The following is a 14,713-nucleotide window of genomic DNA, read 5'->3' on the forward strand; positions in this document are numbered from 1 at the left end:
ATTCTGTTACAAAGGAAATAAAATCATAGCATGCCTCTAAAAGTCTCCAATGGCTTCCCATCTCATTCAGAGTAAAAGCCAAATTTTACCACAACCTACAGCACCTTACTCAAATGGTCCTGGGACTAATTCCTGTGGGGGGGGGGATGGGGGGGATCCCACAAATCTAAGCAATTGTTGGACACCAGATAGGTGTTGCCAATTACAAGTCCAGGTTCTTTTTTTTTTTAAAATATATTTTATTGGTTTTTTACAGAGAGGAAGGGAGAGAGATAGAGAGTTAGAAACATCGATGAGAGAGAAACATCAATCAGCTGCCTCCTGCACACTTCCTACTGGAGATGTGGCCACAACCAAGGTACATGCCTTTGACCGGAATCGAACCCCGGACCTTTCAGTCCGCAGGCAGACGCTCTATACACTGAGCCAAACCGGTTACGGCACAAGTCCAGGTTCTTACTTGTGCTTCTGAATGGCTACAGATTGGAGGTTCCCATAATCCCCTCTTGGACTTCAAGACGCCAATCACAGTCCAGGTTGCTATCTGTACTTCTGACCAACTATATAAATCAGAGGTTCCCACAACCCCCTCCTTGGGTTCGATTAACTTGCTAGAGCAGCTCACAGACCTCAGAGAAACAGTTTATTATGAAAAGATATACTAGTATATAACTCAGGAACTGCCAGGCGGAAGAGACGAGTAGGGCAAGGTATGTGGGAAGGGGCACATAGTTTCTGTGCTCCGAGCACACCAAACTCCCAGTACCTCCATGTGTTCATCAACCAGAAGCTCCCTGAATCCTATCAGCTTGGTTTTCTAATGGAGCTTTATGACATAGGCATGATTGGTTAAATTTTTGCCCCCTGGAGACTGAACTCAATCTTCAGCCCTTATCCCTTCTCTGGGGGGTTAGGGGGTGGGACAGAAAGTTCCAATCTTCTAAACCTAAGGTTGATTTTCCTGGCAACTAACCCCCATCCTTAGGTCCAAAAGGCACCTCATTAACATAACAAAAGACATCTTTATCACTCTCATCACTTAGGACAGTGGTCAGCAAACCTCAGCTGGAGAGCCACATGAGGCTCTTTGGCCCTTGAGTGTGGCTTTTCCACAAAATACCACGTGCGGGCGCGCACATACAGTGCGATTGAAACTTCGTGGCCCATGCACAGAAGTTGGTTTTCGGCCTGGGCCAGTCTATTTTGAAGAAGTGGCAGTTAGAAGAAGTGGGGGGTGTCGGGCAGGCGGGCGGGCGGGCGACGGGAGACGCAGTGCGGGGGAGGTACATTGTTTTGAGGTCGTTTTTTTAGAAAAGGCCAGCTTAGGAGTACCCTAATTAAGTTAATAACAATGTACCTACCTATGTAGTTTAAGTTTAAAAAATTTGGCTCTCAAAAGAAATTTCAATCGTTGTACTGTTGATATTTGGCTCTGTTGACTAATGAGTTTGCCGACCACTGACTTAGGACATTTCAAGGGTTTTAGGAGCTCTGTGCCAGAAATGGGGACAAAGATGAAATACGGATTTCTCATTATAAATTACAATATCGCACTAAACATACCCTCACCCAACCAACCTCTCTGAAGCTGCCGATTACTCTAGCCACTCTGGCTTTGCTGTTCTGTGTCTCAGGCCATTTGCACTTGCTATTCTCGCTTCCAGGATTGCTTTTCTCCTTTATACCCAGATGTCTTCCTTCTTCACTTTCTTTAGCTCTCTACTCAAATGTTATCTTATCAAAGAGTCTCTGCTCGATTTCATATATATATAATAGCACCCCCTAAGCCCTGCTTTATTTTCCCTTATAACATATATCATCACCTTGTACATTGTATCTATCGTATATTATTTGTTCCCTTCCATTAGAATGTAAGCTCCATGAGAACAGTGACTTAGAATACTTCGTTCACTGTATCCCCAATTCCTAGAGCCATGTCACGTAGTAGATACTCAACATATATTTTCTGAAGGAGTGAATTCTTTCTCATTAAGAAAAGAATCTCCTCCCATTTGACCCAGTGATCCCACTTCTAGGAATATATCCCAAGAAACTAAAAACACCAATCAGAAAGGATATATGCACCCCTATGTTCATAGCAGCACAATTCACCATAGCTAAGATTTGGAAACAGCCTAAATGCCCATCAGCAGATGAGTGGATTAAAAAACTGTGGTACATCTACACAATGGAATACTATGCTGCGGTAAAAAAGAAGGCATTCTTACCATTTACAACAGCATGGATGGAACTGGAGAGCATTATGCTAAGTGAAATAAGCCAGTCAGAGAAAGATAAATATCACATGATATCACTCATTTATGGAATATAATGAACGACATAAACGGATGAACAAAAACAGAGACAGAGAAGTATCGATCAGACTGTCAAACCTCAGAGGGAAGATAGGGGAGGGTGGGGGTAAGTGGGAGAGATCAACCAAAGGTCTTGTATGCATGCATATAAGCCTAACCAATGGACACAGACACCAGAGGGGTGAGGGCATGAGTGGGGGGGGGGGACAATGGGGGGATAAGGACACATATGTAATACTTTAATCAATAATTTTAAAAAAAGAGCAGCAACATTTGCCACAAAAAATTAAAGTAAATAAAGTAAAAAGAAAAGAATCCCCTTGTGCCAGGTACAATTACCTCTGGTCTGGTAAAATTTCCTCAAATTCTGGGGGTAGTCTTGTGGCTTGCCCAGAGATTCCTGTTTTACCCCAGGATGTGATGGGAGTGTCAATTTCTTATTTCTTTCATCTATTCATCCATTCATTCTCTTTATCAACATGTACTGAGTATCTACGGACTGCCAGGTACCATGCTACATGTTGGGCCCTGGCCAGGGCCCTCAGCCTCCATCTATGACTCTTTAAAATCTCCTCAAAGCACAGTCATTATGGACTATTTCCCAGGAGATCCCCTCAGAAGTCCCTACACAGCCATGAGGCTGTCTTCTCCCTCAGAGTTCTTCCTGCCTGCCTGTTACCTCTATGTTTGTCCTGCATCTTCTACTTTTCCCCTCCTGGTAGGACAAGTAACTTCTTAGTTGGAGTCCAAGCTAGAAACACATTCTCCCATTGTGCAGAACACCACAGATGCTGAGCGCTTCCTATGGCACCATCGCAATGCCTTCTGGTAGCAGCCCAAGAATGTACTCTTTAATCTCTTTAAAATATCAGTTAGGCTACTCTTTTACTAAAGGAATAATAGGATGATCAGGTAGGTTTGCAAAGTAAAGGTACTGTCAAGATGATTGAGAGAGAGAGAGAGAGAGAGAGAGAGGGAAAGGGAGAGGATATTTTTTATTGTCTAAAGTTTTACATATGTCAAAAAAAAATAAAAACATTTGATTTTTACCACTAAAAAAAGGGGGGGAGGGAAGAAACAAAATATTAAGTACTCCAAGAGTAAGCATCTATTGAACACCTGCTCCATGCTGGGTAATTATCCTGGGTAATCCTACTCGTACAGCTCAGATGAATCCAGCACTCACTGTGAACCAGATACTGCCTGATTTACATACACTAACTCATTTGATCTCCAAAACAACCCTGTGTAGCTATACTATTTACTATTTCCGTTTTGCGGAACTGTGGTGCTATTTAAGTAACTTCCCAAGGTCACACAACTAGTAACTGGCAGCTCTAGGTATGCACTCTGCTAGGTAGTTCAAAGTATTTTATGTAATAATTGGGGTTACTCAGTATCCTATTTTGAGCCAAAGAAAATGGTATGTGAGCAATGTCTGGTATTTTCCCATTGGGAAGTTTCATTAATGTGTTATAGTTTGACTTGTGCCTAAGTGTGTTTGTTCACTTCCTGGGCCGCCAGAGATTTCCTGCCGGAATATGACAGTGCAAATCTTGCTGAGAAAACATTCATAGAATGGTAAGTGTGTGATTTCATTTTATTTAACCACACAATATACAAAACAATCAAGAGAAAGGACTGGAAAGTTAAACCAAGATGTTAACTGCTATCTCTAGATGATGGATCACAGGTGGTTTTTACTTTCAACTCTTCACTCTCTGTAACTTCTAGATTCCCAACAATAACCATTTTTACATCTAAAATGAGAGGAAAAAAACAAGTCATGTTTAAAATGTGTCTCCTATGTAAAAGAACAGCTGCAGCATTTCATGCAAAATAGGTTATCGGTAAATCCACCATATCAGATAAGATATATGTAAATGTATTCACTGGAAATGTTTTACCCAAGAGTACATAGTATTATTTTTACCCATTTGCCAACCCTGCTCCTCATAACCACATTGTGTATTATCACGTTCATTTTGTAGACAGGAAAGCTGAGGCACAAGCCGAGTGTTCACCTGCCCACGCCATTAGGTGATAGGACCAGAATGCAAACAGCACTGACAGACACCCTCTCTCGCAACAGCACACCCTCTCCAAATCCCACAAGTCAAAGGAAACTGCCATATTCTGCAGTTCACAGAGTGTCCTCTTTACCAATGGTCTGAGTGTGCCCTAGAAGAAAGAAAAAACCCACCCTCACAGGTGAGAGGAAACATTTTCAGGGATAAACTGCCATTTATCCCTGCCTATTCTTCTGGAGGGCTCTCTTAGGATTTTCCTGATATTAGTCGTGGCCTGGAAAATCTCTAGGCCTCCCTACTCTGAGTTAGAGTTGAGGTTACAGAGAGGATCCTTCCAAATTCCAAAACCATCCTAGCCCAGGAATTTCCTGTGGGTCACATGTGAATCTGGGAGAACCCAGGGAGCCTTTGTCTACCAAGCTAGACAGTCTCTAACATCAATCCAATGTGCGATTCAGCCTCAGACCTTACCTCACCCTCCTGGGATCCTGTAAGAGGACGAGTGCACCCTGGGATGAGGTCCGGCTGGTCTCCCGGTAACAGCAGTCACAGCCAAGGACAGAGTGAAGGGACCCCAGGTGCTGGGATGAGAGCTTCCTCCAGCCCTCTCGCTTGGAACAGCAGTTTAACCTCATTCTCCATAGCAAGTTACAATTTGGTACTCTAAAATCGGATCCTAAAGGAAGTCCTATTCTGCTGTTTCCAAAGACCTAATCATCAAAATTATTGAAAAAGAAAACAAGCCTCTCCCCTTAAAATGCATGGAGAAGAAAGAGGTGGGCAGTGGAAAGAAAGGAAGGGAGGAAGAAAATACAGTCCTCAAAGAACAATGGTTTTCTCCCAAATCCTTCCACATTCTCCTTCCTAATTATAGTAGCACAAAGCAGCCTTCAAGAGGACATATGTTTATGTTTGGAAGAGAAGGATCTTAAATAAGCAAATAACAACCTTTGCCTGCCCTTGCTTCCCCCCAAACTATCAAGATGTTCAGTCATGTGTGGTGTGTAGACTTTGGCGTGATTACGTTTAATCAGCAATTCCTTTCCTTCTGGATGCAGTTCTCTAAGGCCAAAAGCAAAGTAATCTACAGAAAGGGAAAATGAGCAAATGGAAGGTAAGAAAACTAACTCATAGTACAAACACCAGGACAGAAGTAAAAGACCCCAAATAAAGCGGCAGGACTCTGACAAGACCACTTCAGGTGACACTAGACAAAACAAAACCAAAAACAAACTAACTGCATGTCCTCATTACAAGAAATCCTACAAATAATTCAAATTCTGCATAATCTTATGAAAAGACTTAGGCACATACACATGATCTTGTCCACTTGAAAAGTCAGAAGCCCTCCAATTCTCCAGCACCTACCTCTAGAAACGTGTGTTTAATTCCCCTTAATATCCTAAACAGAACTGAGTTCTACTACAGACAAGAAATCATGCTAGCACAATAAACAACTCTCTATTGAAATGTAAGTTATCTCACTTGTTTTCTTTTTAATTGAGTTATAAATGACAGAGTATATTAGTTTCAGGTATACAACATAATGATTTAATATTTGTATATATTGCAAAACGATCACAATAAGTCTAGCTAACATCCATCACTATACATAGTTATATTTTTTCCTGTGTTGAAAACTTTTAAGATCTATTCTCTTAGCAACTTTCAAATAACTGTCACTTATTTTTTGTGTCCTCAACAAGAACATTTTGAATGAATGAATGAATGATTTCATTATTTCATTCGAATAATGAAAGCCAAGGAATGCGGGCATTCCTCCAAATTGTTCTGGGTTTCTCCTGGTTGGAAACTACTTGGTCCCTAAATCTTGTTCCGTTCTCCTGAGCAACTCTGGGCACCTCAAAGTAGGTTAGTATGAATGAGAGCTGGATAAGAGACTTATTACAATTCATAACCAGACTTTTCCACTGGTAGGGATAATGAGATCAAAGGAATAAGACAGGCGGTTCCCCTGCCTGTGGGGAACAGCAAGAGATAGGCCAGGGGCTACTCTCAGGGTGGGTGGGCTTTTCTCGCTTCCATTTGGGGCTCCTCCAAAGGAGAACGCCTTGCAGGCTGCCCCACACCAGCATGAGGACAACCACTGCCAAGCACACTTGGTAGCAGAGCAAGGTCAGGCAGCAAAGTCAGCCAGGGCCAGCTTTCCTGGGCTGCTCCTCACTGCTTAAGTGGTGAGAATGGGTCCCTAAGACCCCTCCGGCCTCTGAGAGGAGCAAGAAGTGGCTGAGTCAGGTACTTGCCGCCTACACAAGGCCCACTGTGGTACCAAGGAAAGATCCTTGAAAAGATGCTTATAGGGAAGCACCTGAGCCAGTGGCCAGGGGCAGTGATTCTAAGATTTCTGTAGTGAAGAAAAACCATCGGGTTCTGACCAACACCAAGGAGAGGATACAGCTGCAGGACCTTGGTCACAGGCGCCGGAAGACCCAGTAATACAGCAGTCGTGGCTGAGGGAACAGCCCAGGCCAGCAGATCTGCAGCAGAGACCAGGAGGACCCAGAGAGCATCCGAAGACGTGTTGCCTCCTTCCCCCACCAATTCCCCCCCTTCCAGGAAGTCACATTCAATACCAGAGTGGCAAGGAAATGGAGGAGGAAAAAGAAATCTGAGAGGCTGAATATTTTACTTAAAGAGACTGAGCAGTTACAGAAAATGACTATTTTCATTACTGCATAGGACCAAATTTTCTTAGACTAAAATAAACCCTTTTTCCCTTCCTGCTGCCTAAAGGGTAGGATTTCATAAGGAAAATTAGATCCATTATAGACAAAATAAAGAAATAAAGACAAAATAAGCAATATCTGAGTGTAGTGTGAGTAAATCTGTATCAAATACACTTTCGATATTTACTGCCTGCTTCCTACGATCCAGGCACTGGAGGTGTGAAAACGGGCCAGCCAGTCTCCATCTTCAAGTAGTTCAGTGTCTTAGAGTGAGAGACATTAAATAATACTTGCAATACAGTACTGAGGGGGCTATTACAAAATTATACACAAGCCAGCATGGCACCAAGGATACAATAATGAACTCTGAGGGAATTCAGGGAAGACTTCCAGACCATGGACTTTTAAACCACATCTTAAAGGACAAATTGGAGATTTCTAGCTGGAAGAAATATTCACCTGAACTTGCTAAAACAAAAGTTAAATGGGGAGGGAAACTGAGGGTAGCCCACAAAACAGAAGGAACTTAACATCCAAACCTTGAGAGGGAGGCACCTGGGCAGCAAGAGAGCCCCAGAGACTAGAACAAGGGCCTGGCATCTAGCAGGAGCCTATCTCATGATGTCTTCTCTTTCCACGATTGCAGTATTTCCTCCTACTATACATTGGTTTCTCCCAGCTAATGGCTTCAACTCCAACCTCCCCCTTCCCCCAGCACTGCCACCCAAGAAGGAAGGTATCTCCCTCCAAACTCCAGTTGGAAGAATCCCAAGGAAGGACTCTGATTGGCCAAATTTGAGTCATGTGCTTACCCTGGACCAATAGCTGTGGCCAGGCAGCACGGGTGTTGTGATTGGCTCACCAGGGTGGAATGCTAAGCCCACTGCCTCCAGAAGGCAAAGTCACATGAGAAAGTGACAGCAGCATGTGGACCCATGGCCAGAGCAGTGGAAGGACCACTCACTTAAGAATGTGAGTGCTGTTCAATGAAGGGAAGGAGGATGCAAGGCAGACAAAACTAACCATCCAGACCAATGCAACATTTGACACCATTCTACATTTCTGTACCACCTGAATCCACAGTACACAAACCTGGGCTATTTTCCATGGCTTTGATATACTCTATGCATGATCTCCCCTTCTGCTTGTAGGGACTACCTCCCTAGTCACCACAAGCTATTGAAATGACATCCCTTTCATGATGCCCTCAGGTTGAACTGGTCTGTTCACCCTGAACTTCAACAGTAATTTGTCCTGACCTCTGGGACTTCCTGCCAAAATATATCTGAACACACAACCATTGATCCTTCCCCCAATCCAGAGTGGTAGGGAGGAATCTCCCAAACATGAGGTATTAAATAGGAATAGTGCCTCCCTTTCTTCTACTTACAGGGATTAATGTAGAAATATACCTTGCCTAAGAATTTGAACTAGCCCGAAATAAAGAAAAAAAAACAGTTTCAAATATTTGGCAAAGTATTTGTTTAACTAAAGTGAGCCATGAGGAATACATAGCTATGTGGTTTGGCAACGGGCTTATAATGGGCCTCCTTCCCTCTGCCGACAAAGGTAGGCCGCCAGGCAGAGTGAAATTGAAACCTCTCTATGTGAGGTTGGACACTATCTTCATTGTGAGCCAATGCAATCTTAGCAGGTTATGTCACCTTTATGAAAATGTTTCTCTTCCTTAATAAGGATTTCTGTAGTGACTTATTCCTCCTATGGTACTCAGGTATCCTTTGGGGAATTTCTGAATTGAATACACATAAGCACATGGAAGCACATGAGTGTATTCAATGAAACTTCATGAAAGGAAAGAAGAGAGGGCAGGAGAGAGGAAGAAAACAAATAAATTCATGAGATAATAGTAACTCACCTTTAAAAATTATCATTAAACCTTTTGAAATGTCATCATACCATTAATACCCACCATGTCAGGGATTATTTTTCGGACTACGTACCTGCCCTCCAAACACTCAGGAAACAGTGACCCCATGATGTTCATCTCCTTTCCCAGCACATCAATCCTCTAACTCTCTCTTTGGGACAAAGCTGTGACTTTCCAGGACACACTGGAAGCACTCCCACCCCATCCTTTCCTCAGCTTGTCCTCAGCCAGCTATTCAGTGCTGTCCATCTTTTCCCATCCAAACCAATGACTGAGTCAGTACTTGATACGCATGTGCTTGGGTGTATCGAGATGTAGAAACGGCACTCCCATTTTCCTCCTCCAGAGTTTCCACTGCCAACTCTAATCCCAGACAAAGATTCACAAGAGAGGGAAAACTACAATGGTGAGACACAGTGGCACCTTTTGAATATAAGGCGGTAGCTACCCACTGAAGTCTACCCCTCCCCTCCTTCCCTCTACTAAGAAGTGGTGAAACATAAAGGAAGAATAAAATTTCTGAATTCAAAGTCCTGGTTGTAGGCCTGGCTCTACCATTTATTAGCTCTGATCTTGGACAACTCATTTCTCCATTCTGAGCCTCAGAGCCCCCCAATAAGAAATGAAGATGACACCCACATCTAACATACAGGGCTTTTACAAGATAACATGTGAATAAGTCCTTATACATATGTCACTCATTCATTCATTTTCTTCCATAGTCTACCATGATTACTATTCCCTGCACTTCCTGGTATGGCTTTAGGTATAACTTTAAAACTCTCTAAGCCTCAGTTTCCTCACCTGTAAAGCAGAGATAATATCGATCTTATAGAGTTATTTTGAGAATCATATATCATGTACATAAAGTAACTGCCACAGCTTAGTAAACAGTGATTATGATGAACAAAGTATCACATAACTATTAGTTATTTTGCTGTGACGACAAAAATTTGGCACTGTCTAAGCCAGCCGTGGGCAAACTACGGCCCGTGGGCCGGATCCGGCCCGTTTGAAATGAATAAAACTAAAAAAAAAAAAAAAAAGACCGTACCCTTTTATGTAATGAAACTACCACAGCTTAGTAAACAGTGCTTATTATGATGAACAAAGTATCACATAACTATTAGTTATTTTGCTGTGACTACAAAAAATTTGGCACTGTCTAAGCTCTTCAAGGCGGTTAAGCTTTCTATAGGCAACCCTTCCTTTGGCAACCATACACTGGTGCTGTACCAACAAAACTTTAAAACACACACACACACACACACACACACACACACACACACTCTTTTTCACACTGTGTGTCATTAAGAGGCATATGATATGAGCTGGAGTAGGAGACAATGAGAAGCTACACAAGGAGATGAAAGTCACAAAGTTCAACATACCCCGGGTTCTGATGATTTATATTAAAGAATGTATTTTAAAAATTGAATGATAATTATGGAAAACTCGGGTGAGGTCTAATCCTGATATTTTTAAATATTCGCTCAATACAAATTACATTTCTTGGTTGAATCTCCTACTGAAAACAAAATCTTCAACAAAACAAAAATCCAGGCATTCCTGGAGTCCTTGAAGCAGAACCGTCGTGGATTCTGGCCCACTCCAGTCATTAACCACTAGACTCCCAGCACAGCCTGTTCCAGGGCTGCCCATGAAACGACAGAGGGCAACTTGTGAGGACCCCCGGGCTGTATTGGAGGCAGCTTGGTTTAACTGCTTTCATCCTCTGCTTACGTTGCTGATCATGACCAAAAGCACTGCTTCTGAGGTATATCCCTTTTTTTTTCTCCTGAAGGCATAAGAATAAGTAAGTACTAAATGCTTTTCAGTTGATATGTAAGTATTGGTGGGTTTCTGCTAATCTAGTTTTCCTTTTATTACCAAACCCTCTACATTTTCACATTTCTCTAAATAAGCCAGTTTTGTGTACGTATATATGTGTCTATCAAAGAACAGTGATAATAAGAACAGAAAGGGTATTAAAAGAAATATAACAAGGAGGATCAGGAATTAAAAGCATAATATAAAATGAAAGAGAATATTTCTTACTGAATATGAGAGAGATTTGTTAATAAGGTAGACATTTCAAGCCCACAAAACCTCCTTCGTGATTTCCCAGGTGACTGGAACCTACATTCTGAGAATGATGGTGATGATTAAAAGGAAAGAAAGAATGAGACAGAACTTAACTCACCTTAGTTTTAAAAGCTAAAATGAATGGATCATCCTCTAAGAGACAAGAGACGATAGCTCTTCACAAACCAATCATTGCACTGAAGGAAAAATCAGCTTTCATGGTGTTTCTTCTGCCATAGGGAGGTGGCATGTCTGGGTCCTGGGAGATGAGGGACCCTTCCCAAAGCTAAGACCCTTGCGTAACAAGGACAGTGTCTGTCTGGTTCCCACGTTGCCCCGCCCTCTATGCCAGTACCCAGCACTCTGGAGATGCCTGTGGAACATGTGAACATTTCCCCATCACTTCACTTAATTGGGCCCTATCACCCTTGTCTGTAAATTGTGGTGGCTGGAACAGGTCATCTTTGTGACCTATGGTTCTGGGACCCTGTCCAGCCAACATTATGGGATGACCAAACCCATCTTCACAACTAGGTCGTGACCACTGAATGAAGAAAGGAAGCATAGAACACTGTCTGGCGATCCCCAACTCTCTGCTACCAACCTATTTGCACTTGTCTTTTGTTTATTAGCAGCAAACAGTTAATCATTCTCACATTCTGGGTACCTGCTTTCACTTGAATTGAGTTTAATTTACACATAGCTATGTTATGACTTTCTGTTGTAGCTCAAAGTGGCTGGGCTCCAACTTTGGATTTCAAAGGAGAGTGTGATTAATGCGTTCCCTCCACCTCCACTGGACTCTCCAGGTTCTCCACTGGCCTCCTAATTATTAACCCCATGTCTCTCCGGGTTGTTAGGCTACCCAGGCCCCCAAAACCATAGGCATCCAGTCGGCCAGCCAAGCAGTGGAAATACAAAAATATGTTAAGCAGGTTATTCCCCCAAACTTAACTGGGCTGCAAAAAGAGATAGCAGTCTTACAGAACTGGTACCTGCCCTCAAGTCGTTCTCAATGAACCCAAACTAATAATATTCACTCTAAAGTATTAGCGACTTCGTATAGCTTCCTTCTCAGAAGTGATTTAAATGTTTTTAAAGGTTTCCTAATTTAGAAATAATTCCAAGCTTGCAGAAAGGCTGCAAGAATTCGAAGAGAACACCAATATACCACCTTTACCCAGAGTCACCTATTGTTAATATTTCACTCTATTTTCTACTTATATTCAAACATGCTTTTACATGCACACATTCGTGCTCTCTCATAGGTATATTTCCCCCCCTGAACCATTTAATGGCAAGTTGCATACATCATAGTCCTTTACCCCTACAAAGAAGACATTAAATTTAAAAAACAGAGTAACCGGAAAATAGAACACTGTAGAAGTTCTTTAAGTTCCTCATGACAGAGTTTCAAGGATGGCAGCTGGGCAGCACGGGAGATTTTTCAGGCTGAGGCTCTCTACCCTCCTCCCCCAGATGTTCACGCCATCTTATTCCTGTGGCTGGCCTTGATCCCAGCCAAAGAGCAAACAAACACACACACCCCTCTGTTTCAGAAGAAGGAAACAAGATCCTTGAAGAGAACCAGGTGTGTTAATAACTGCCAGCCTCCATTTTTCTCGGGGAACAGTACGGGGTGGTGCAGTAGGGCATTCTGCTCCAGAGAATAAAGAAGTCGCACTTTCAGAAGCACCTCCTCTGCTTGTAAGCTCATGAAAATGGTCCTTTCTCCTTAAATTAAAAACAACCTCATAAGCCCCTGCACCAGACAGGAGATGGGAAGGGGAAACTGACTATCTTTCTTGTTCTGCAAATCACAGAAAGCAGCAATCGCCACCTGCTGAGCCCAGCAAGGACCATGGGCAGATTCTCTGGGCACCTTCGCTGCTGAATACCAACTTGCCCCTTGGTTTCTAAGGCCTCCACCACAAGAGTGGGGTGCAGGTGAGGGAAAATAGGTGGTGTAAACCCACTCCATTGTTAATCACGCTGCAGATAAATGGCTCTTCTTCCTTTGGCAGTAAATGATTTTGCATACTTGCTAATGATTGTTAAACTTTTTACTATATGACTATATCCCCTGGAGATACGCAGGCTTTCTTGTTGAAATTACCTTCACAAAGTCCCTTCCCTAGAGCATCTATAAAAATCAGTAAAATAGTATAAAAAAGAAAGAACAATTTTTAAAGTACAAAATATTTTTTAAAAAATTAATACACACTTGAAAACCCAAAACACACACGAAGCAGAAACTGGGTATCGAGGGCATGTGTCGCTCTCTTCATACCCCACCATAGCCGGGCACGTTTAAATCAACAGGACTCTTTATTGTCGAGGTAACTCTGATTAAGTGAACTCAAAACATACACCTTGTACTAAACTCCCTTCACTTTTCTTTTTAAATTGTGAGTTACACATGCACAAGGTACAAAGGTAGGCTCAAAGTGAAAGGAACACGGGAAGGAGTAGGGTTATCTTGGGAGTCTCTATGTAAAGTATTTACATAGTGAGAGTTTTATAAAGACAGGTATAAACGCGTACTTCGTCAGAAAACAGCCTGGCAAAGGAACAAAGAAGAAAAAAAGTTAAGAATACGAAGATGCCTGGCTTGGCTCTGGGAAAATAAAAGAGCCTGTGATCTACCTTGTCTGGACGCCCTCCGTCGGATCCTCATTTTGGGGAAGGCAGGCCACGAGTAGTTAAAAGGTGAGTCTGAATCAGAATCCATCGTTCTGTGTGGGTGAGACCGACGGATCCAACAGCAGAGACTCAGGAAGAACCCGGGCGTCCCAGCCAGGAGGCGAGTCTCCCATGTGATGTAAAAGGAAGGAACGGGGCTGAGTGAAAAGCTGGCGAACACGGGGAGGGAGAGGCAATAAATGTTCTGCTTCCTTCAGGCGTTCAGGCATGTAGACCGAGAAGGAGGCTGTAAATATTAAAGCCAAACTAGGGAAGTAAAAGGGAGAGAGAGAGGGAGCGGAGTCGCACTGGCACATCACAGTCCAGTTATTCAAAAGGTCACTGGGAGCCAATGAATCATTAACTCCCCTCTTCTGGTGGCTGGAAATGGAAATGAAGAAGAAAGGTAACTGGGAATTGAAAGAACTGCTTGTGATTCAAGAAAAGCTTCCAAACGCAGGCAATTGTTTCGATCTGGAGCTGGAGTATCATTTCTCAGAAAAGCCACCCTGTGCCGTGTTAGATAAAGGCTGAGATTTATGTGTGTGGACAGCCAGAAAGCGCCTTGCACACGCAAATGAAGGCCACCACACTCAGGGCAAGGATTTTTCCAGAGCAATCTGTCTTTTCACTGACTGGTTTGGCAGCTTTTCAGTTCTAAGAGCCAAAACAGCTCTGATAATTCATTTAACATCCAGTATCCCCACCTTTTAAATCCTGAAGTGGCTGAGAGCTTTACATTTTATACAGAATTATACTCCTCTCATTAAATCCAGGCAAAGTCATCTACTACTATTTAGCACAATTGAGCTGTTTTCTTAAATTGTCACCAAGCTTGGCTGTGGATCATAAGGATCTGGGCGCCATCATAGCTCTGATCTAAACCTGCATGGGCCTCAATAGAGCTAGTGACTAATTTACCACAAACCAACAGTTCTTAGGCGGTCTCCCTGAACAACTCTCCCCTAATTAGCATTCAGTGGGAGCTCATTACCGCCTCCCCATAAAGCGTGACACTGCTCAAAC

At 42.8% G+C, this 14,713-nt stretch overlaps 1 protein-coding gene across 3 annotated transcripts in view; it reads right to left on the reverse strand.

The window, feature by feature from the left end:
• ARHGEF28 (Rho guanine nucleotide exchange factor 28) overlaps window positions 1–14,713 on the reverse strand; it is a 259,431-nt gene that overhangs the window by 100,937 nt on the left and 143,781 nt on the right. Inside the window, exon 1 of one of the 3 annotated variants that reach the window (XM_006081333.3) lies at window positions 13,652–13,957. The exons of the other annotated variants lie outside the window; for them this stretch is intronic. Within the exon in view, the coding sequence (XP_006081395.1) occupies window positions 13,652–13,736 (85 nt within the window). The 5' untranslated portion in view covers window positions 13,737–13,957. Of the gene's footprint in view, window positions 1–13,651; window positions 13,958–14,713 lie in introns of those variants that run through there. 3 annotated transcript variants of the gene reach the window in all.

This window comes from Myotis lucifugus, unplaced genomic scaffold, assembly GCF_000147115.1.
Source record: "Myotis lucifugus unplaced genomic scaffold, Myoluc2.0 scaffold_0, whole genome shotgun sequence".
NCBI classification, from domain to species: domain Eukaryota; kingdom Metazoa; phylum Chordata; class Mammalia; order Chiroptera; family Vespertilionidae; genus Myotis; species Myotis lucifugus.